Below are 16,919 nucleotides of genomic sequence, written 5' to 3'. Positions count from 1 at the left end.
TCCCCAACCAGAGCAGTCTCAGGTCCCGCGTGATTGGACTGGAGCAGAAGCTGTGTTCCACTCACCAGCAGTCTCAAAATCCTGTGGCGGGGGTTGTGGGTAGCTGGCGGGTGTCAGCCGACCCTGCGCTCTACCCTGGTGCTGGTCCGGCCGGAAGAGCCAGAAATCTTTTGATTTAAAAAATATTAAATTATATCTAGAAATTTTCATAACAGAATCCTGCTCTTAAACTCCAGGTTCAAGAGGTTTCTAATATATAATTTAAGGTTTCTCTGGAATAACTGGGGTTTCTCTTACCATCTTTGGTGACATGCACAACAAATAATCCTTCTTCATTTCCCAAAGCTATCCGTTCATGATCTATGTAAGACACAAACATAAAACATTTTCATCAGATAAAGGTAATGTAAAGATACCAGAATAAAGCAAATAATGAGAATATTTGGTGCAATAGTAAAGATAAATAACAATATCAAAATATTTCCTCTCAGATTACAGTGGCAAATATTTCATGCCTTTAAAAATAGAACTACCAATTAAAAAATCTGCTTTAGTACTTATCAAAAGAAGTAACTGCTTATTCAATAACAATAGAATTAACAACCTAGTGTGTTAGTGTCACAGACACCACCCACTCTAGAAACACTGTGAAAGGAATCTGACTCCCACTCACTAAACTTCCTATTGTTTACTAGAAAGCAGGGGAAGTGGGCCATGTGCTCAGAGCGGAGCAAAGGGAAACAGCCACCCACGAGAGGGAGCTGCTGTTTGCTGGTGGCAGGCTGAGCACGCTATGATTTCAAATTCCTCAACTGCACATTATAAAAGAAGCCTGTATTCTAGGAATTACCTTGTTCCAATCACAAAAGCAGAGAAGGCCCCGAGCAGCTTGACTTCGGCACTAGTGCATTTTAGGAAGCGAATACACTTGCAGTGGTGTAGGCACTAACCCACCAGCCTGGCCAAGGCGCCTCCATCCCACAAACCTCTGCACATTACCCCGGACACTGGGGACTCCTCTGTGAAACCCAGCGCCAGCTCAAAAGGTAGCCAGTGGACAGTCATGACACTCTGAGTGGTACAGAGTCCTACCTATGATTGCAGCAGCCTGCGTTGTCTTAATGAGGGGTAGCGTGCTGTCGTAAGCCTCCTTGGGGACATACACTGAGCGGTCTCTGAACTTGTTTTTCTTCAGAATCTTGTGGAGTTCACTCAGCACTCCCACCCACTTACTCCTCTCATTCTCGCTGTCTGCTAGCATCAGGATGGAACATTTGTTACTAGGTGCTGAGAGCTGGGAAGCTGTGACCTAAAACAATTTAATAGTCACAATATTAGAAAACAGACAGAATTACGCTCATCTGCTTAGCACTCATTAGTAAAATGAGCATTTATTAAATTACCACTTTAGCACACTTTAGTTGCACTGAGTGAAAGTGTCTCACTGTAACACTACAATTCAAACAGCAGGAGGTGATACAAGTCCAAGTGTGACTATCATTTCATGCTGTGTTACATAATGCTATAAAATAACATAGACACCAATTTCATAACTGACACAAAATTATCAAGTACCAGAGAGAAAAGTAACTTGCAAGTATTAACTCACTTCACCCTCTAACGGCTACAGGAGACAACACTATGATACAATCTAAGTGTATACATGAGACTCCACGGTAAAGGGAAAGTAAGAAGTCTCTCATGAGCGTGGAGCAGAGCACGTCCCAGTGCTCTGAAGCACTGCACCAGACTGTTCCCAAAGTCTTAGTGCTTCCTGACAACCTTTCATATTCTCATTAAAGAAGACAAGAGCACTAGAAATCGTATGCACATAAAGTTTACAAGTCAATCAGAGCACTTTAAAGCTATTATTTATTATGTATATAATATACACCCTACATAAATGTATAGACACCCTTTATATACTTACATATGCTTTAAACATCAGTGACAATACAATTCTACTGCAAACTGTTAGTTACAGGTAAGTGAACCTTTATAGGCTCCCTTGATAGCTAGGAGAGAATAAACAGCTGCTGGCCTGGAAAGTGAGAGACTAGGTTTAACCTCTGACCTTCCTTGGATATCAGATTCATAGACAAACAGGAAGTAGGACAGTTATAACAACAGAATAGTTTTACAAATCTATACTGTTTAATTCACCAAGATGGTCATTAGCAATTATTTGTATGCAATTGGGGGTGTGTGTGAAGAGGAGAACTGACTCAGCCACCCAGCACCAAAGCTGCAGATACGAGAGAAAGGCTTTTCTAACACTCCTGCCCCAGAGAAGCTGGATGCAGCACAGAAGGAGCAGCCAGCACTACACAACAGAGACAGACAGGCACTATTCACATTTTGGAATATTTGTTATAAAGAAGTAGACAACTGAAACACAATTTTTACAATGAGAGTTTTATAGAGAACAACTTTTTTTTTTTAATTTGAGAAACTGCATGAGGTAATATTTATTTGGAGGTTAACTGGGACTCAAAAACATTATAGAACATGAAGAATACTTTAGAAACACTGATGTATTGTACAAGTCTTAGCACAATTTTGCACTCATGTGAATACTGGATGGTACGGATACATAAATGAGTACTAGGTCTAGGTGTTGTTCCAGTAACTTTATGATTTATACAGAGTAGCAAAATATAGTCATTAAAAACAAGTAATTAGGTGCTGGAGAGCTGGCTCAGTGGATAAAGCACATGCTACACAAACCTGAGGGTCCGAGTTTGGATCCCCAGAACCCAGGCAAGAGCCAGGTGGGTTTGTCTGTGCCCCAGAGCTCCAGAGGTAGAGCCAGGGATGGCTGGGGCAAGCTGTCGAGCTAAACTAGCTACAGCTGCGAGCAGCAGGTTCACTCCATCTCAGTAAACAATGTGGAGAGCAGTCAAGGAAGATAGCTGATGTCACTGTCTGCCCTTCACATGCATGGGTACACAAACATGTGTGCACACAAACTAATGTGCACAAACCCAAAGTCTGTATGTGCTCAGTCATTCACAGACTTACTCTGAATATACAGGGAATATCTTTTCGACTTGCGTGAATAACATCAGAAGCTAAGACTGAACTCACAGAAAATTCTTCATCTCTGAAATAAAAGTTAAACATTTAACATTATTACATGTTGCTGTGTGTATATGATTTTGCTTATATACCCAAATAACATATACAAAGCAATCCTCAAAGCTCAACTGTATAAACACCCAAGCTCAATTTAAAGCAAAACAAAAAAACAAAGTACAAGACTCCCCTACATAATGACTAACAGTACTCAAGGTAATTCATCAGGAGTGACCTGGTAGTGGCGCATTACACCAGACAGAACAGTGACCCACAAAGGTACACAAGACCAGGAAGCACACAGCCAGAAAAAGCTTTTGTTAATCTCCATGACTCTCTTGCCTGCCATAATAAGTCTCATGTGTGCTGTGTCTTCTCCCCTGACTGTGAGGAGTGGCTTACTCCTTGCTCCTGTGATGAGTCATGAGTCCCCTACTCCCTCTGCCTTTAAGTCTTGACTCCGTCTTGCACTCTTTGTAACAGTCTTGCTGTTGTCCACGCTATCCGTGACCGTGTGGGCTGAGGAACGGTCCTTCGCTAGCGCTAGCTCCTCACTTTTCAGGACTGCCACGTCGCCCGTGCTGATATTCCCTGTGTATTTCACTGTGCTTCAGATACCACTAGGCATAGGGGGGATGTGCACTTTTAGCAATGGCTATGCCTGAATAGGAGACAAGTGGGATCCACCATTCAGAAGCAATGCCTGAAGCTGTGGGAGAAAATAACCACCCCCAGGCCAATGCCTGAAGTTGCAGGAAAAGGAGGAAGGTGTTGAGGGGCCCATGAAGAATCTGGACAGTGGTGCTAGGGAAACACAGACTCTCAGGTGTTTGCTGCTTTAGTGCCTTGTCCAGGGGCCGTGGGAGAGTTACCCCTTCACTTACACTCAGTCACTTCGCAGTTTCAGACGATGACTTGAACAGTGCACAATTAGGACTCTTTTACTACATAACTGGTCTTTTAGATGCCAACTTTGACTCCACATACTAAAGACATAAACCAACATGCCCTAGAACCACCCTTCACTTTCTAGTATGCAGCTGTAGGGTTAAACCTGAAAACTGACACAAAACTATTTTACCAAAACATAGTAATCTAGAAGAAAGACCATAAACCTTGATCTGCGCTGCTGTGGCAGATCTGTCTTTATTCCTCTCCCTTACCTCATGTCAATCACTTGACTAATGACGGAGCTGGGCTGCGATGCTTTTCCCTCCGCAATATCATAAAGAAACAGTTTGAAGTCGCAGACCACAGCCAGTGCTCTCTGCCACCCTTTCTTCACTCCCGCTGGCTTAGGGATCTTGGTTCAGTTTCAGTCAGACAAACAAACAGACAAAACTCAAATTAAAATGATGGTGAGCTGCTGGTGACACCTGAAGTCTGTGCTCGCCTGCCTATCCTGGGCCTGCTCTCTAGCTAATAAGACTGCAAGAGTGACAAGGGGCCCACAGTGAGGGGAAAGTGGGAACATTGCAGTTCCCAGCAGCTTCTGAGGGCTCTGAACTGACAACTCACTAAATGCAGGTCACTCATGGCTTTTAGAGAAAAGTGTAACAAGCAGATGTAGTTATAAGATGAACCTGACACTCAGGTCACACTGTGCGTCTTACTCTGGCTGGCAAACCAACATCATCATAGTTCCTAACTTAACCCTCCCTCCTAGGTAAGACCAGAGCCCCAAGACTCCTTTATGATGACTGCAACATTTGCAAATCTCGAGATACAGAAAGACAGAACAGTTTGTGATATTCTAGAATTCATTTGCATGTAATCATGACTCTAGTTAAAATATTATTTAAATGAGTTTGAGTAATTAACTTTTCTCTCAAGCACTATGTTTACTAAGTGACAAACAAGGTACTTACCCTGACATGACCCTCATACGCCGTCCCGACTCCCTTCTGGGGGTCTATGCCCAATGGACCTTTAGTTTGCTCGGGAGGAACTGGGCAAACCGTCGGGGCTTTGTTCACACAAGTTATATGACATGAGAACCCACAGACTTTTGGAGGGAAAAAAGGACACAATTTAGATAAAATTTCATTTTAACAACAAAAAAATTCACTGGCATTAATTGCATGCATGGTGCTATGTTAGACAAATGCTTTTTTTCTATTTTATTTTAAATAACCACTTTTTACTAGGGGAAACAAATCCAGTTGCTTGCCGTTCAGAAGTTTGTTGAGAAGTAGTATTTTTATTATTTATATTATCATTCGCTTTAATATTAGTAATCAAAGTGAGAACCAAATAGATAAAAACCCAACAACCCCAACCTGGTGAGTACCACGGCTGACTTATGCACAGCCCTACAGAAGAGCTCTCTGGAGGGTTTCTAGTTCTTTATCCTAGTGCAACTTGTCATCAGCCCTGAAATCCCCTTCCAGGAGTTATTAACAGACATTTAGCTACTCAACGCTCTCTCAGCATGTGGTGTGCATGCATGCATGTATATGTGTTTGTATGTTCACAGTATGTGATGATGTGGAATCCAAGGTTGATGTCAGGCATCTTCTTCCATCTTCCACTCCCCACTTGATTTTGAGGTCCAGTCTCTAATCAAACCTGGAGCTCAACAGTTCAACTGGTCCAGCATGCCCTTAAGGGTTTAAGGGTCTCCTATCTGTACCTCCTGAGGCCTGGGATCACAGCCGGCCACAGTCCTTTATGTGTGCTAGAGACCCTTCTGCTTCTGTGGTTGGCACTCATTCACTTCGCCATCCCCCAGCCCTGTAAATGGCAGCGTTCTACCAATCGTCTGAAAACATGTGTTTCAGTGGCTATAAAGGTACATACAGAAGGGAGGGAGCATGTGGAGTTTCACTATGGGTCGGATAAGAGTTAACTCCACTGAGCATGGTCTTCTTAGAGCCCATGTGCCCTGTTAGCAACAGTACTGTCATAAACAAGAGCTGTCTTTTCCTGGCTGCTTCTTACCTTCACAGGAACAGCCCTGTCTTATCAAACCGACCATCAAGGAGGTGCACTGATGACATTTGGTAGGGGCAGTGAAAGACTTCACGAAAAATTGATGAGTCTTGCGCTGCAAAATACATGACAGGAGAGTCAGTCCTTCCGCCTCTCACTGTGCACCCATGTGGAGCTGCGGCTCCTCACGCACGAGACAAACCTCTCGCGTGCTGCATGGATGTGTGCTTTCGGCCTCAAGGTTACTTTATGAGTTTTTCTTGACTATAACTTTGTGTATTTCTGATTGCATGTGATGTGTCAGGGACCCTTATCATCACACACATTGGCTCTTTTCTGCCGGTCTTTGCTAGCCACCCACTTGACGCTTTCTACTTCTTCCTCAGTTACTGATAGAAATGAAAAAACTCATCTTGTCTCTTAGACCTTGTCTGATTTAGAATTTAGGAGTTTAGCTTATGTTTCTGAAATATTTTAGTTTCAGTTTTCTCCTGAATTCTTTATCATTTCAGATCTCCCTTTCTCCCACCTCTTTAAAAATACTAAAAGGGCAGTGTGGGTGCCACAGGACTCATGTGGACAGCAGGGACGCTCTCTTCTGGAGACCATGTGGAGGCAGTGTCTTGGTGTCTCTGTTGCTGCACTGTGTACTCCAGGCCAGGTGGCCCTTGAGCCTCCAGAGTCTCTGGTCTCTGCCTCCACCTGCCCGAGAGTCAGGCTGCACACACAGCCAGTGCACAGCTCCAGGGAGGAGCCTCCGCTCTAGCCACATTTCACTGCTGAGCTTTCTCAGCTCCTAAGGGCTGTTACTCTAGTTCCTACCTGCTAAAGAAGCACATTTTTGGAAACAACATTTTGAGCATGTTTTCAGTGTTTTCTTCCATCTTTTACTGAAGCTTTCCATCTCTAACTTGAAGAAATTTTAGACTATTATTTCTTTTTAAAGAAAGTTTGTTTTTATTGAGTTTGGGTGTCACTGCATACATCAAGTGTCCTGGAAATCGAAAGAGGGATCAGAGCTCTGGAGATGGAGTTACAGGAGGCTGTGAGCTGCCTCACACGGATGCTGAGAACAGCAAGTGCTCTTATCCTCAGAGCTATGGTTCCAGACCGTTTCTATTTCTTTAATTCCACCCCTTTCCTACTGAAGGTCCTACTGTACTATGAAGATGCTGACAGCGTTCCTGCCTTACAGCTTCTCTTTCAGGTTCTTCACCTCAATGCTAACTGACGTACACACTGTTCTACTCTATCTCTTCTCACTCTATTACTCACGCCTTTTATGGACTCCAGTAGTTACAGCCTGGGTCAAGAACTTCTAGATTACTTTTTCTTATCGCTGCCTTCTCCTGTCTGAGATTACCTGTGTTGGTGAGGATATTTGTTTATTTTAACTTCATACTCTGTCTGGCCTCATGTAACAGCACTCTTTTGCTTAGCACATGTTCTTTCATGCTTTTAAAATCAGTTTTCAGAGCCAGTGACCTCTCTCATTGTGATTTACTCACAGTTTATGTTCTAGGAAGAAGCACTGGTTGTGCAGTTTCTAGACTTTCTTCCATGGCTTAGACAGAAAGCCAGTCTTCACGACTTGTCGTGTACAAGGCCCTTGTCAAGGAGGACCCCCTTATCCTTCCTTCTGAGCATTGCTCCTTCTCCGTGCTTGATTAAACCTGGATTCAGCTTCTCTAACAAGGGGCCTCAACTTAATGCCTTTATCAGGTAACAACGTGAGGGGTTCCTGGAGGGTTCCTCTAACTGACTTTGAAACAGAATTTAAGCATTAAGTACTGACTACACCTCTCAACATTCTGAGTGTCATTTATATTCATTATAGAATTTGTTTTCTTCTCAAATTTTTAATTTTATAACTTTGAGGAGATGAGCAACAAAAGACAGTGACTATCCAAAGTAGAAGAAATTCACTCTCATGTTTTAGAACCAAGTACCTTAGGTGGAAAGCCAGTTGAAGCCGGGCATCCCTTTTTCCTTAAGGTTGGTGTGTGAGCTGGAAGTGGAGCACAGTCTGCAATCTGAATCCCAGGCAAAAGAGGAAATGAATGCCATGAAACACTCACTTAGAAAATAGCTAGAAAGAGACTAAACAAAACCAGACAACACCCCAAGCAGGCTATCCAGGCACTGTGTGACCTCCCTGGGGTCAGAGTCCACGGGCTGTAGTTTAAATCTGAGCTCACGACATTTACAAATGAAGTATTTTCTCAATTACAATCATTTCAATTTGGAAATTTAAAAATAAACAAATTAGAAAATAAAATCCAAATAAGAAAACAACAATCACAGCATATAACTTACACAAAAGTGGAGGTATTTTCACATTCATCCTTATTTGTCACATTGACCTTTAAAAGTACCTATTTAGAAGATTAATCTCTTCAACAGCTTTTGACTGTGTGTGAGTGGTGTGTCATGCGTGATGTGTGTATTAGCTAGATGAACACATGGGAGGTCAGAGGGCAACTCAGTGAAGTCACTCCTCTCCTTCTATGCTTACATGGAACCATACGTTCCACACACCTACAGACAAAGGACCTGCTGAGCCATCTCACCGTCCTGGAAGATTTCCATGTTTAGAATATATGTTATGCACATGGACTGTAATTACATACATTTGAATACATGGAGATTAGTGGGACTCTTGCACATAAATTAACTTTAAATAAAGGGGTTAAATTATTTAACATTATTGGAATTATGAATTTAATTTGTTTAGTTATAAACCATATTTTTACTGTAAGTAGAATGAAGTCTATTTTATGAAGTATTATATAAGATGTTTCTTTGAATAAAAAGAACGAGTGGTTTTCCTGGAAGTTAATGTAGGGGAGGAGGCTTAATTAGCAAAGTAAAAAATAAAAAGGACAGTAACTTCCTTTTAGGATGCTACGAAAGCACACAAGGAAAACAACTTAAGCCTTGTACAAAGTTACAGAATACTCAAATATTAAGAGAAAGTTGGGTAGTACTTTGCTTCTAACCATAACCTTAAAAACTGTCATATGTAAATTATAATCTTAGTATGGAATTTTACTGAATGTCTCAGTTTTCTGTGAATTGTGAGTTTATATTCAATTTAAATTTTGTTTACTTTTGAACAGCTTAAAAATATATTAAGCCCAACCTATAATTTAACATCTGAGAAGATAAATATAAAAAGAGGAACAATGAAAAATGTATGCAAAAGATAATAAAAACACAATAGTAAACAAGACTGTCACTAGAGTTCTGCAGAAAGTCCTTGAGAAGTTATTAAAGTTAAACACTCAAGCAAAGGTGCTGGATACAAGATCAGCAATGCAATAAAAACTGCATTAAACTGCATCTCACTCACACACAACATAAACTTTAGGGCACCAGAACAAATCAACAAGCAACACAGAGCACATCGAAGCCGATGGAACTCTATTAAAGGCTGAAAAGCAACAACTTCTATGTGTACCATGTTCACGGGGGGAAATGCCCAATATCATGAAGATGACAATTTTCCACATGCAAATATATAAATTTAATTCAATTCTAATAAAGAGTCACACAGAATTTGACACACTGACAGTAGAAGTGGTATTCAAAACTAAGGGGTCACGAAGGAAAAGAACACAGCGGCTACGAGTGGTACCCTAAACCAAGTACCAGAACTGTGCAGGGCTGCAGTGATGAAGACAATGGAGCACGAGTAAGCGCAGGACAGGGAGGCCATGACATGCAGAGCAGAAACAGTGCGGCTGGGGTGAACAGAGAGACTCAGTTGTTTATGTGGGGAAAAATATTAGAATCCCATTCCCACTCCATGTAGCAACACATTTCAGTTTGTAAAGTCTTATATTCATAGAAGCAATAATTTAAACCTTTAGAAGAAAACACGGAAGAAACATAATACTTCCATAAAGAAACAATACGTTAAAAACCACAAAAAGCAGAAGCCATACAGGAAAAGACTGATAAAGCTGACTAAAAGTTTTGAAAAACAAAAAGATAACACAAAATTTAAAAATTATCCTCAGAATGGAAGAAAACGCTTGCAACCAACAGCCCAGCAAAGAACTCACGTCAGACTTTAAACGAACATAAAACAAACAGTAACGTTAACAGAGTGAATGGACAAAGGGTACCAACAGGCAATTCATTAACAGCCAATGAACACATCAAACAATGCTAAATATCTTTTAAAAAGGGAGAAACCCAAGTTAGTACAAAAATATAAAAATGATCCTTCACAGACATCCAACAGGGAAGAAGTCAGCATCTGACTGCAGCGAGGGTTGGCAGGGATGAGGGGAAATGGGGAACTCTCATATACTGCTGGGGGTGGGGGTGGAAATGGATCTAAGCACTGGAGAAAACAATTTGGGAAGATCTAACTAGTTAAGGTTCAAATACAAACTACAACTCCTTTGACTCACACTGCCCTTGTGTAAGAGTAGAAATACTAGGATGACCATCCCCTCAGCACTAATGTTAGCAATACAGGGCTGGAAGCAGTGGAAGTCCCCCACAACAGGAGAATGTTTGTACACTGTGAGAGCTGTGCATGCCATTACAGCAGGTCCTCTTACCATCGTTTTATAAAGCTCTAAATCACAGCTGATTTCCAAAAACAAAACAAAACAAACAAAACAAAAAAATGGAAAGAAGTGTGTCCCAGATCCAGTGCAATCACAGAAATGATGTCAACATGTCACTCTTCCTAGTGGTGACTAATGAGACTGTTACCCAACACCTTTGGCTTAAAGCTATATAAAAGATATAATTAATGACCTAAATGCACATTCTTCAATGTGCAATTAGTTTAGAATGGCAGGGGGAGAAAATTGACCAATGGGCTGCTCAAAGCAATGGGCTGACATAAATTATTAACATAGTATTTTTGACTCCTAAAAGGCAAGGTTTAGTTGAGTGAGTACCCATGGCTAATTGAGCAGTTATTTACACTATCTAGCTGCCACAATCATTCAGTTGTTATTCTAGCAACAATTTCATTTCAAGCTATGCTTATGATGCAATGATTAGTTACATCAAGGCTTATTAAACTGATTAGAAGAATTAAAGAACACAAATCAAGAATGGCACTTTCAATGCTTTGTGGCTACAGTTTGCATCTAATAATGCTGTTCCCATAAATTTTGAATGTAATCTTTACAGAAGCATATATCTACACTCTTCTCTAACTAAAAACTACCTTTACCTATTTACCTATCTATTTCTGCCTATTTTATGTGAGTGGTAAATTTCTCTCTCTCTATATATATATATCATCAAAATGTAATGACAGCTAATGAACCATAACTTAGCATACAATGTACTTAATTAGACAGATTTCACTTAAACATGTCAACACCCTTTCCTGAACCCAAGTGTAAGTTGTGCAGCCAGGCTGCTCCAGGGAGGCACCTTAACTGGCTCAGCTTCACTAGCTGTGGAAGGAGATGTGGGCCTTGACTGGATGTAAAACTTGATGCTCGGGTTCCGTATGTAAGTGTTGTCAACGGGATCAGTCTAGGAAAATAAGTCAGGAAAAAACCCCCCAAGAAATTACTTTTTAACAACATGGAACTCTTAAGACATGAGCATGACAACAATTCTTGAGGAAGATTAAAAAAAAAAGCTCAGTTTAAATATTCACATTCGGGATGGCATTATGCAAAAGCACTAGTTTTACTACATTTTGTTAAATATGGAGAACTGCATACTCTGGCAGCTGTATGGGAGTTATGAGTGAGTAGTGACAAACTTTAGGAGTGGCCCTCTATGGGCAATGGGCACAGGCAGGCATTCAAACAATTCCTAAGCAGTTAACCAAAGCTCCAGCCCCAAGCTTGCTGTTCACCTCTTACCATGAGCACTGGCTTACCCGGTATGTATATCTGTACTCACAAGGATCATCTATGTGAGATAAAAGATGCATGCTATAAATTGCACATGATTTTGTCCTAGACAGTGTGATTTAGTTCTTTTCAAGGTATTAACTGTAAGGACAAGGAATTTAGTATGAGCTTTGTGTTTGACACTCACATCAATCTTCTTATTTTACAACAGGAGAAATATAGTCAGACGCACCCTTTAAAGTTAAGTACTCTTAGAAACGGAAAATGCTTTGGGTTAAAAGTTAGCATGAAACACAGGCAGTTCTCAAAGTTCCTAGGATTGAGCTTAAAGAAGATAATTTGGAAAGATCAGGTAATTTGTTTTGATGTAGTGTATGACAAACAGCAATGTTCTAATAAAAGGAGTAAACTACTTTCTCTTATTACTACTATGCTTACTTCTGGGGAGGGGATAGACAATGTTCCCCTTTTTAAATTATAGCTGATGAAAGATTTAAGTACAGACATGAGAATATGAATTAACAAAGTAGATCAGAACATACACTAAAATGATAAAGACCTAGTATATGGAACTAAGTGAATAAAGCCTCTTAAAACTCTAGGTTGAATGGTAAGTACTTAAGAGTCACTAGGAATGAGAGTCTCAATGAAGAATTATCTAGGTCAGTGGCCTATGGGCTTATCAGTGAGAGATTCTTTTGATTGTTGTGAAATAGGAAGACCCAGCTGACTGGGCAGTGCCATCCCTAGACAGGGTGTCTTGAACTATGTAAGACAAGGACAACCCTGATGAGAGCAGGCAGGCATCACGAGTGTCTTATTCTCTCTGCTACTGACTATGGATGTGGTGTGACCAGCTCTGTGACTTCGCTGAAAGAATAGATGAGATTTGTGAGCTAACTAAATCCTTCCTATATTGCTTTTGATCAGGTGTCAGTTTTGGGCTTCTGGTTTTTTTGTTTTGTTTTTGAAATCACACAAATAGAAATGAAACAAGAATAAAAACTGTTCTGGAGTTGTGATATGTTGTTCATATAAAACTGTCACCTTTTGGTCAATGTGGAGAATTGTTATCATCTGGTAGATCTGCAGGAGTTATAGACGGAATGGCAAACACAAGGAGCAGCCCTCTATGGTATATCCACCAAGACCTCTGAGGGTGGTGGGCACAGACCACCATTCAAATAGTCCATGAATTAAGGGTTTGGTGAAAATAACCAACACAGCTAGTTACTAATCAATGTAAGTCTTTCATTTTTAGGTTTTAAAAACTGGAACTGCTGTGGGATACCAGCTACCCGCTCTGTATGTGTGGCACAGAAGATTCCATAAACTGGGATGCTTTGAGAAGCTGCGAGTTAGGCGTGACTCCAACTCTTCACTGCACGGCCAGTCCTCTATGGTCTACCAAGGTGCTGCCATGACAGAAACAGTCAAAGCAATAAGAATCATGGAGGCCAAGTTATGTTTTTTGACAGTAAACTGTGAACAGGAAGAGAAAAATAAAAGAATCAAATGATCTCAAGACAAATTTGCCCCATTCACAACTTTATTTGGGAACAGCTAAGAAGAAGGTAATCAAATTATATTTAGCTATATAAAACAGGAGTGTTTCTCACTTCCTACATTCTCCTTATTCTTTTGTCTTAATTATATAAATTGCAAGGTAAAGAAGCAGCTCTGAAATGTTTTACAATAAGAACCTAAAATGACTCAGTCACACAAGTTGTTATGGAGTGTCCAAGTGGAAGATTTGTTACACATCGAAAACTGCGCTACATTAAGAATAAGTTCATTTTTTTTTGAGCTATCATGAAATCCTGGAGCCCTAATACTCAACAGTAAGACAATAAACCCTGGATACAAGGTAATTTTGTGAATAGGAATAAACAGTTCCAATGAGTTTGACCTCTTAAGTCTTGTGGCTTCAATATGTCTACAGTCAAGGGCAGATAGCTTGTGTTTTCACTAATACTGACCCACATTTTAGAGCAGGCCTACTCCCTGAGTAGTGGGACCATGAGCGAGTAGAGGTGAGCACAGTGCCCAGTGTCCAGCACCAGAGTTAAAGCATGCAGCCGCACCACCTTCTCGGCTGTGGGTGAACAAGAGTTTCTATCACAAAACTGGCAGCTTATTTAGCAGTTTATTGACCAGAGTCAGGTGTTAAAACATTTATCAGCATGTTTTATGGTCCCATAAAGATATGATATGGCAGTGAGCAAGCCACTAGAGAAAGAAATAGACTCACTATCAGCTTAATTTGTGATTGCTGACTTCAGAATTCTTGAACCCTTTAATAGAAATCTTTTTCTTTTGAAGAATTTCTGCCATGTATTAATTTGTTGTTTCTTCTTAACTAGTTTTCACTAATTAGTGTCAATGAAAGAGAACAAAAATGAGGAAATAAAAATTACTTTCTTAGCTGCAACAAGTAAACCCAGGCTATATTGAAAACTACAGTAATATTGTAGAAAGACAAACTAGTGTTAGCTACAATAAAATAGAACAGCAAAAATCACTCTCTGTGCATTTAGAGCTATATGCTCTTAAACTAAAACTCAATTTCATTAAAAAATCAAATTAGTTTTCTTTTTAAAGAAACTAAGTAACTACACAGCAGTAGTATTTTGAAATGGTATTGAGTGGGAATATTAAAAAACATCCAACTATATCATTTACAATAACATTCTGATTTTTGAAAAAAAAAAAACCACTATGGAGTTTGAAAATTACAACTCTACTTTTCTACGTGTAATTCCAATAAACGCAAGAAACAAAAAGCATAATTAAACATGAAAACACTCTTGGCAAAAAATTTTTTTGAACATCAAACTCAAATCTTTTATAAGATTCTATTAAAAGCAGAAGCTAAGGAAATAAAGACACTACACTGTCACATCATCTGGGGACTGCTGCCATTATGAAGACTCTCAAACGCAGCTTAACAAGGCAGACGAGGAAAACATGTCACCTACTCTCTCACCAGAGCTTTAATTATCACCAACATGACCGTGGTATTCATTTTAACTATAATTACATGCTAATCCTTACCATGTATTTGTAATTAATGGTTTCTTCTTACCATTAAAAGCAATGAACTAAAATTTCAGGATATTCATTAAATACACTAGAATTAAAGATGCCTAAGACTGATTTTAAGACTAGCTGACAATAACTCATATACACAAACACGAATAACATTTTTACACAGAGCACTCTAAAAACTTTAAAAAATGGAATCATCATTTCTGTATTTAACCCATGGACACTACTAAAGATATTATAGCATTAAGTCTAAGTAGTTAATTGAGTTAGTAATGTAGTAAAAGCCAATAAATATGATATACATAAGAGCAGAGCTACATCAATTTAATATTATCTTGATAATTATAAAAAAACAATAAAATGGTAAATAGCTAAAAAGTAACACATAATATTAATGGTGGAGTATTTTGATATTGTTCAAAGACAGACCTTAGAAGCAAATCTTAATCTAACAGTGTAAAAATTTACTCAATATTTTAAAATTATAATCCACTGAGAAAGAGTACTTTTAGAAAAATACCTTTTCTATTCTTATTAATTCATTTTCTCTAAGGAAAAATATATGTAATTTTCAAGGCAGGGTTTCTCCGTGTAGCCCTGGCTGTCCTGGAGCTCACTCTGTAGACCAGGCTGGCCCTGAACTCAGAAATCCACCTGCCTCTGCCTCCCGAGTGCTGGGATTAAAGGCGTGCGCCACCACAGCCGGGCAGGAAACCTATTTTAATGACTTATTCTAATGAGTAGGAACTAAAAGATATTTGCTATATTGTCAGTTTTGTTTATGTTCTCCTAGTTCAAATACATAATATGTGTATATATAATAAAAGTCAAATGTTGTGATTTTTTTGTTGTTCATAATGCATGACAGGGTCACGCAAGAAGTCCACAATGGTTCTTGAATAAATTAAGATTTTTCTAGCAAATTGTCGTCATAATATATATTTAAAGTACTGTAATAAAATGAAATAAAGAAGCCAATGTTTTGTGTTCAGAGCATAGAATTTTTAGTGAAATAGTTATTTCTGTTAACTGACCTTATGACCAACCTCTAGTATGATAGAAGTATTATTTCATTTGGAAAATATAAATATTGTATTACCCTGCAACAAGTAAAAATTACTTACTCTTATAGCCTCAGGTATAGTCTTACTAGTTACATTATTTTGGAAATTTCTTTATGAAAATTTCTCCTCAAGTTATTTACAGTATTTTGCCTTGAATATGGACTCTAGAGATTATACTCTATGAAAACTAGCAGGAAATGAAGCTGTATGTTGGCTCTTTGTGGTCTCTGATCCAAATTCTAAAGGAACAATCTGAAATGAGACAGTCTGGGCCTTTTAGTAGTAAGATTCAGATGAAACTCTCCCCAGTCATTTGTATCCATACATTAACAATACTATTTATAACATTTTTCTTATAGTATACTTAATTTATTATTTAATAGAACTTTACATCTTCAACCTGCAAATGCGGCTTAATAGCATAGAAATGGCCAGCTCTAGGATGTTTCCTTATTTCTGTACTATTTCAAGGGAAAGATTTTTAAGTTTACAAAAGCATTTAATCATCTGAAAACATGGTATACATGAAACCCTATGTCACTGTTAGACTCAAAGCCACAGTTAGAAATGGTAAGTATTTGTGTTGTATGGAAATAACAATGTTACAACCATGACCCAGAGACTACTTTATAATGCCACTACAAAGTTCTCACTTAACTACTGGGTAATTTACACTTTTTCATATGTTTTTATGAACATATTTCTTTACAAATTAAAGGGGAAAAGTCAGTTACTAAGCCAAGGAGGAACTGAAGGACGATGGGAAAGGAGATAATGAAGGCTGCCATACTGACAGGTTCTGGTTAATGGCAGCTTCTTTAGATGCTGTCATAGAAAGATACAGGGCTGGGTGGTGGTGGCGCATACCTTTAATCCCAGCACTTGGGAGGCAGAGGCAGGCGGATTTCTGAGTTCGAGGCCAGCCTGGTCTACAAAGTGAGTTCTAGGACAGCCAGGG

General features: G+C 39.3%; 1 protein-coding gene across 9 annotated transcripts in view; it reads right to left on the bottom strand.

Annotated features, from left to right (window-relative positions):
* The window catches only part of Cdc42bpa (CDC42 binding protein kinase alpha), a 202,330-nt gene that overhangs the window by 23,476 nt on the left and 161,935 nt on the right, over positions 1–16,919 (bottom strand). For all 9 annotated transcript variants that reach the window (XM_029476012.1, XM_021164427.2, XM_021164511.2 and 6 more), the window contains 7 exons: positions 7,956–8,039; positions 6,016–6,121; positions 4,944–5,080; positions 4,239–4,378; positions 3,022–3,103; positions 1,093–1,309; positions 298–360 (listed from right to left, as the gene is read on the bottom strand). In XM_029476012.1, the coding sequence (XP_029331872.1) occupies positions 298–360; positions 1,093–1,309; positions 3,022–3,103; positions 4,239–4,378; positions 4,944–5,080; positions 6,016–6,121; positions 7,956–8,039 (829 nt within the window). The remainder of the gene's footprint in view (positions 1–297; positions 361–1,092; positions 1,310–3,021; positions 3,104–4,238; positions 4,379–4,943; positions 5,081–6,015; positions 6,122–7,955; positions 8,040–16,919) is intronic.

The sequence above is a fragment of the Mus caroli genome, chromosome 1, assembly GCF_900094665.2.
Source record: "Mus caroli chromosome 1, CAROLI_EIJ_v1.1, whole genome shotgun sequence".
Classification (NCBI taxonomy): Eukaryota; Metazoa; Chordata; class Mammalia; order Rodentia; family Muridae; genus Mus; species Mus caroli.
Note: the sequence above shows the minus strand (reverse complement) of the source record. Positions and strands in the feature narration are given on the sequence as shown.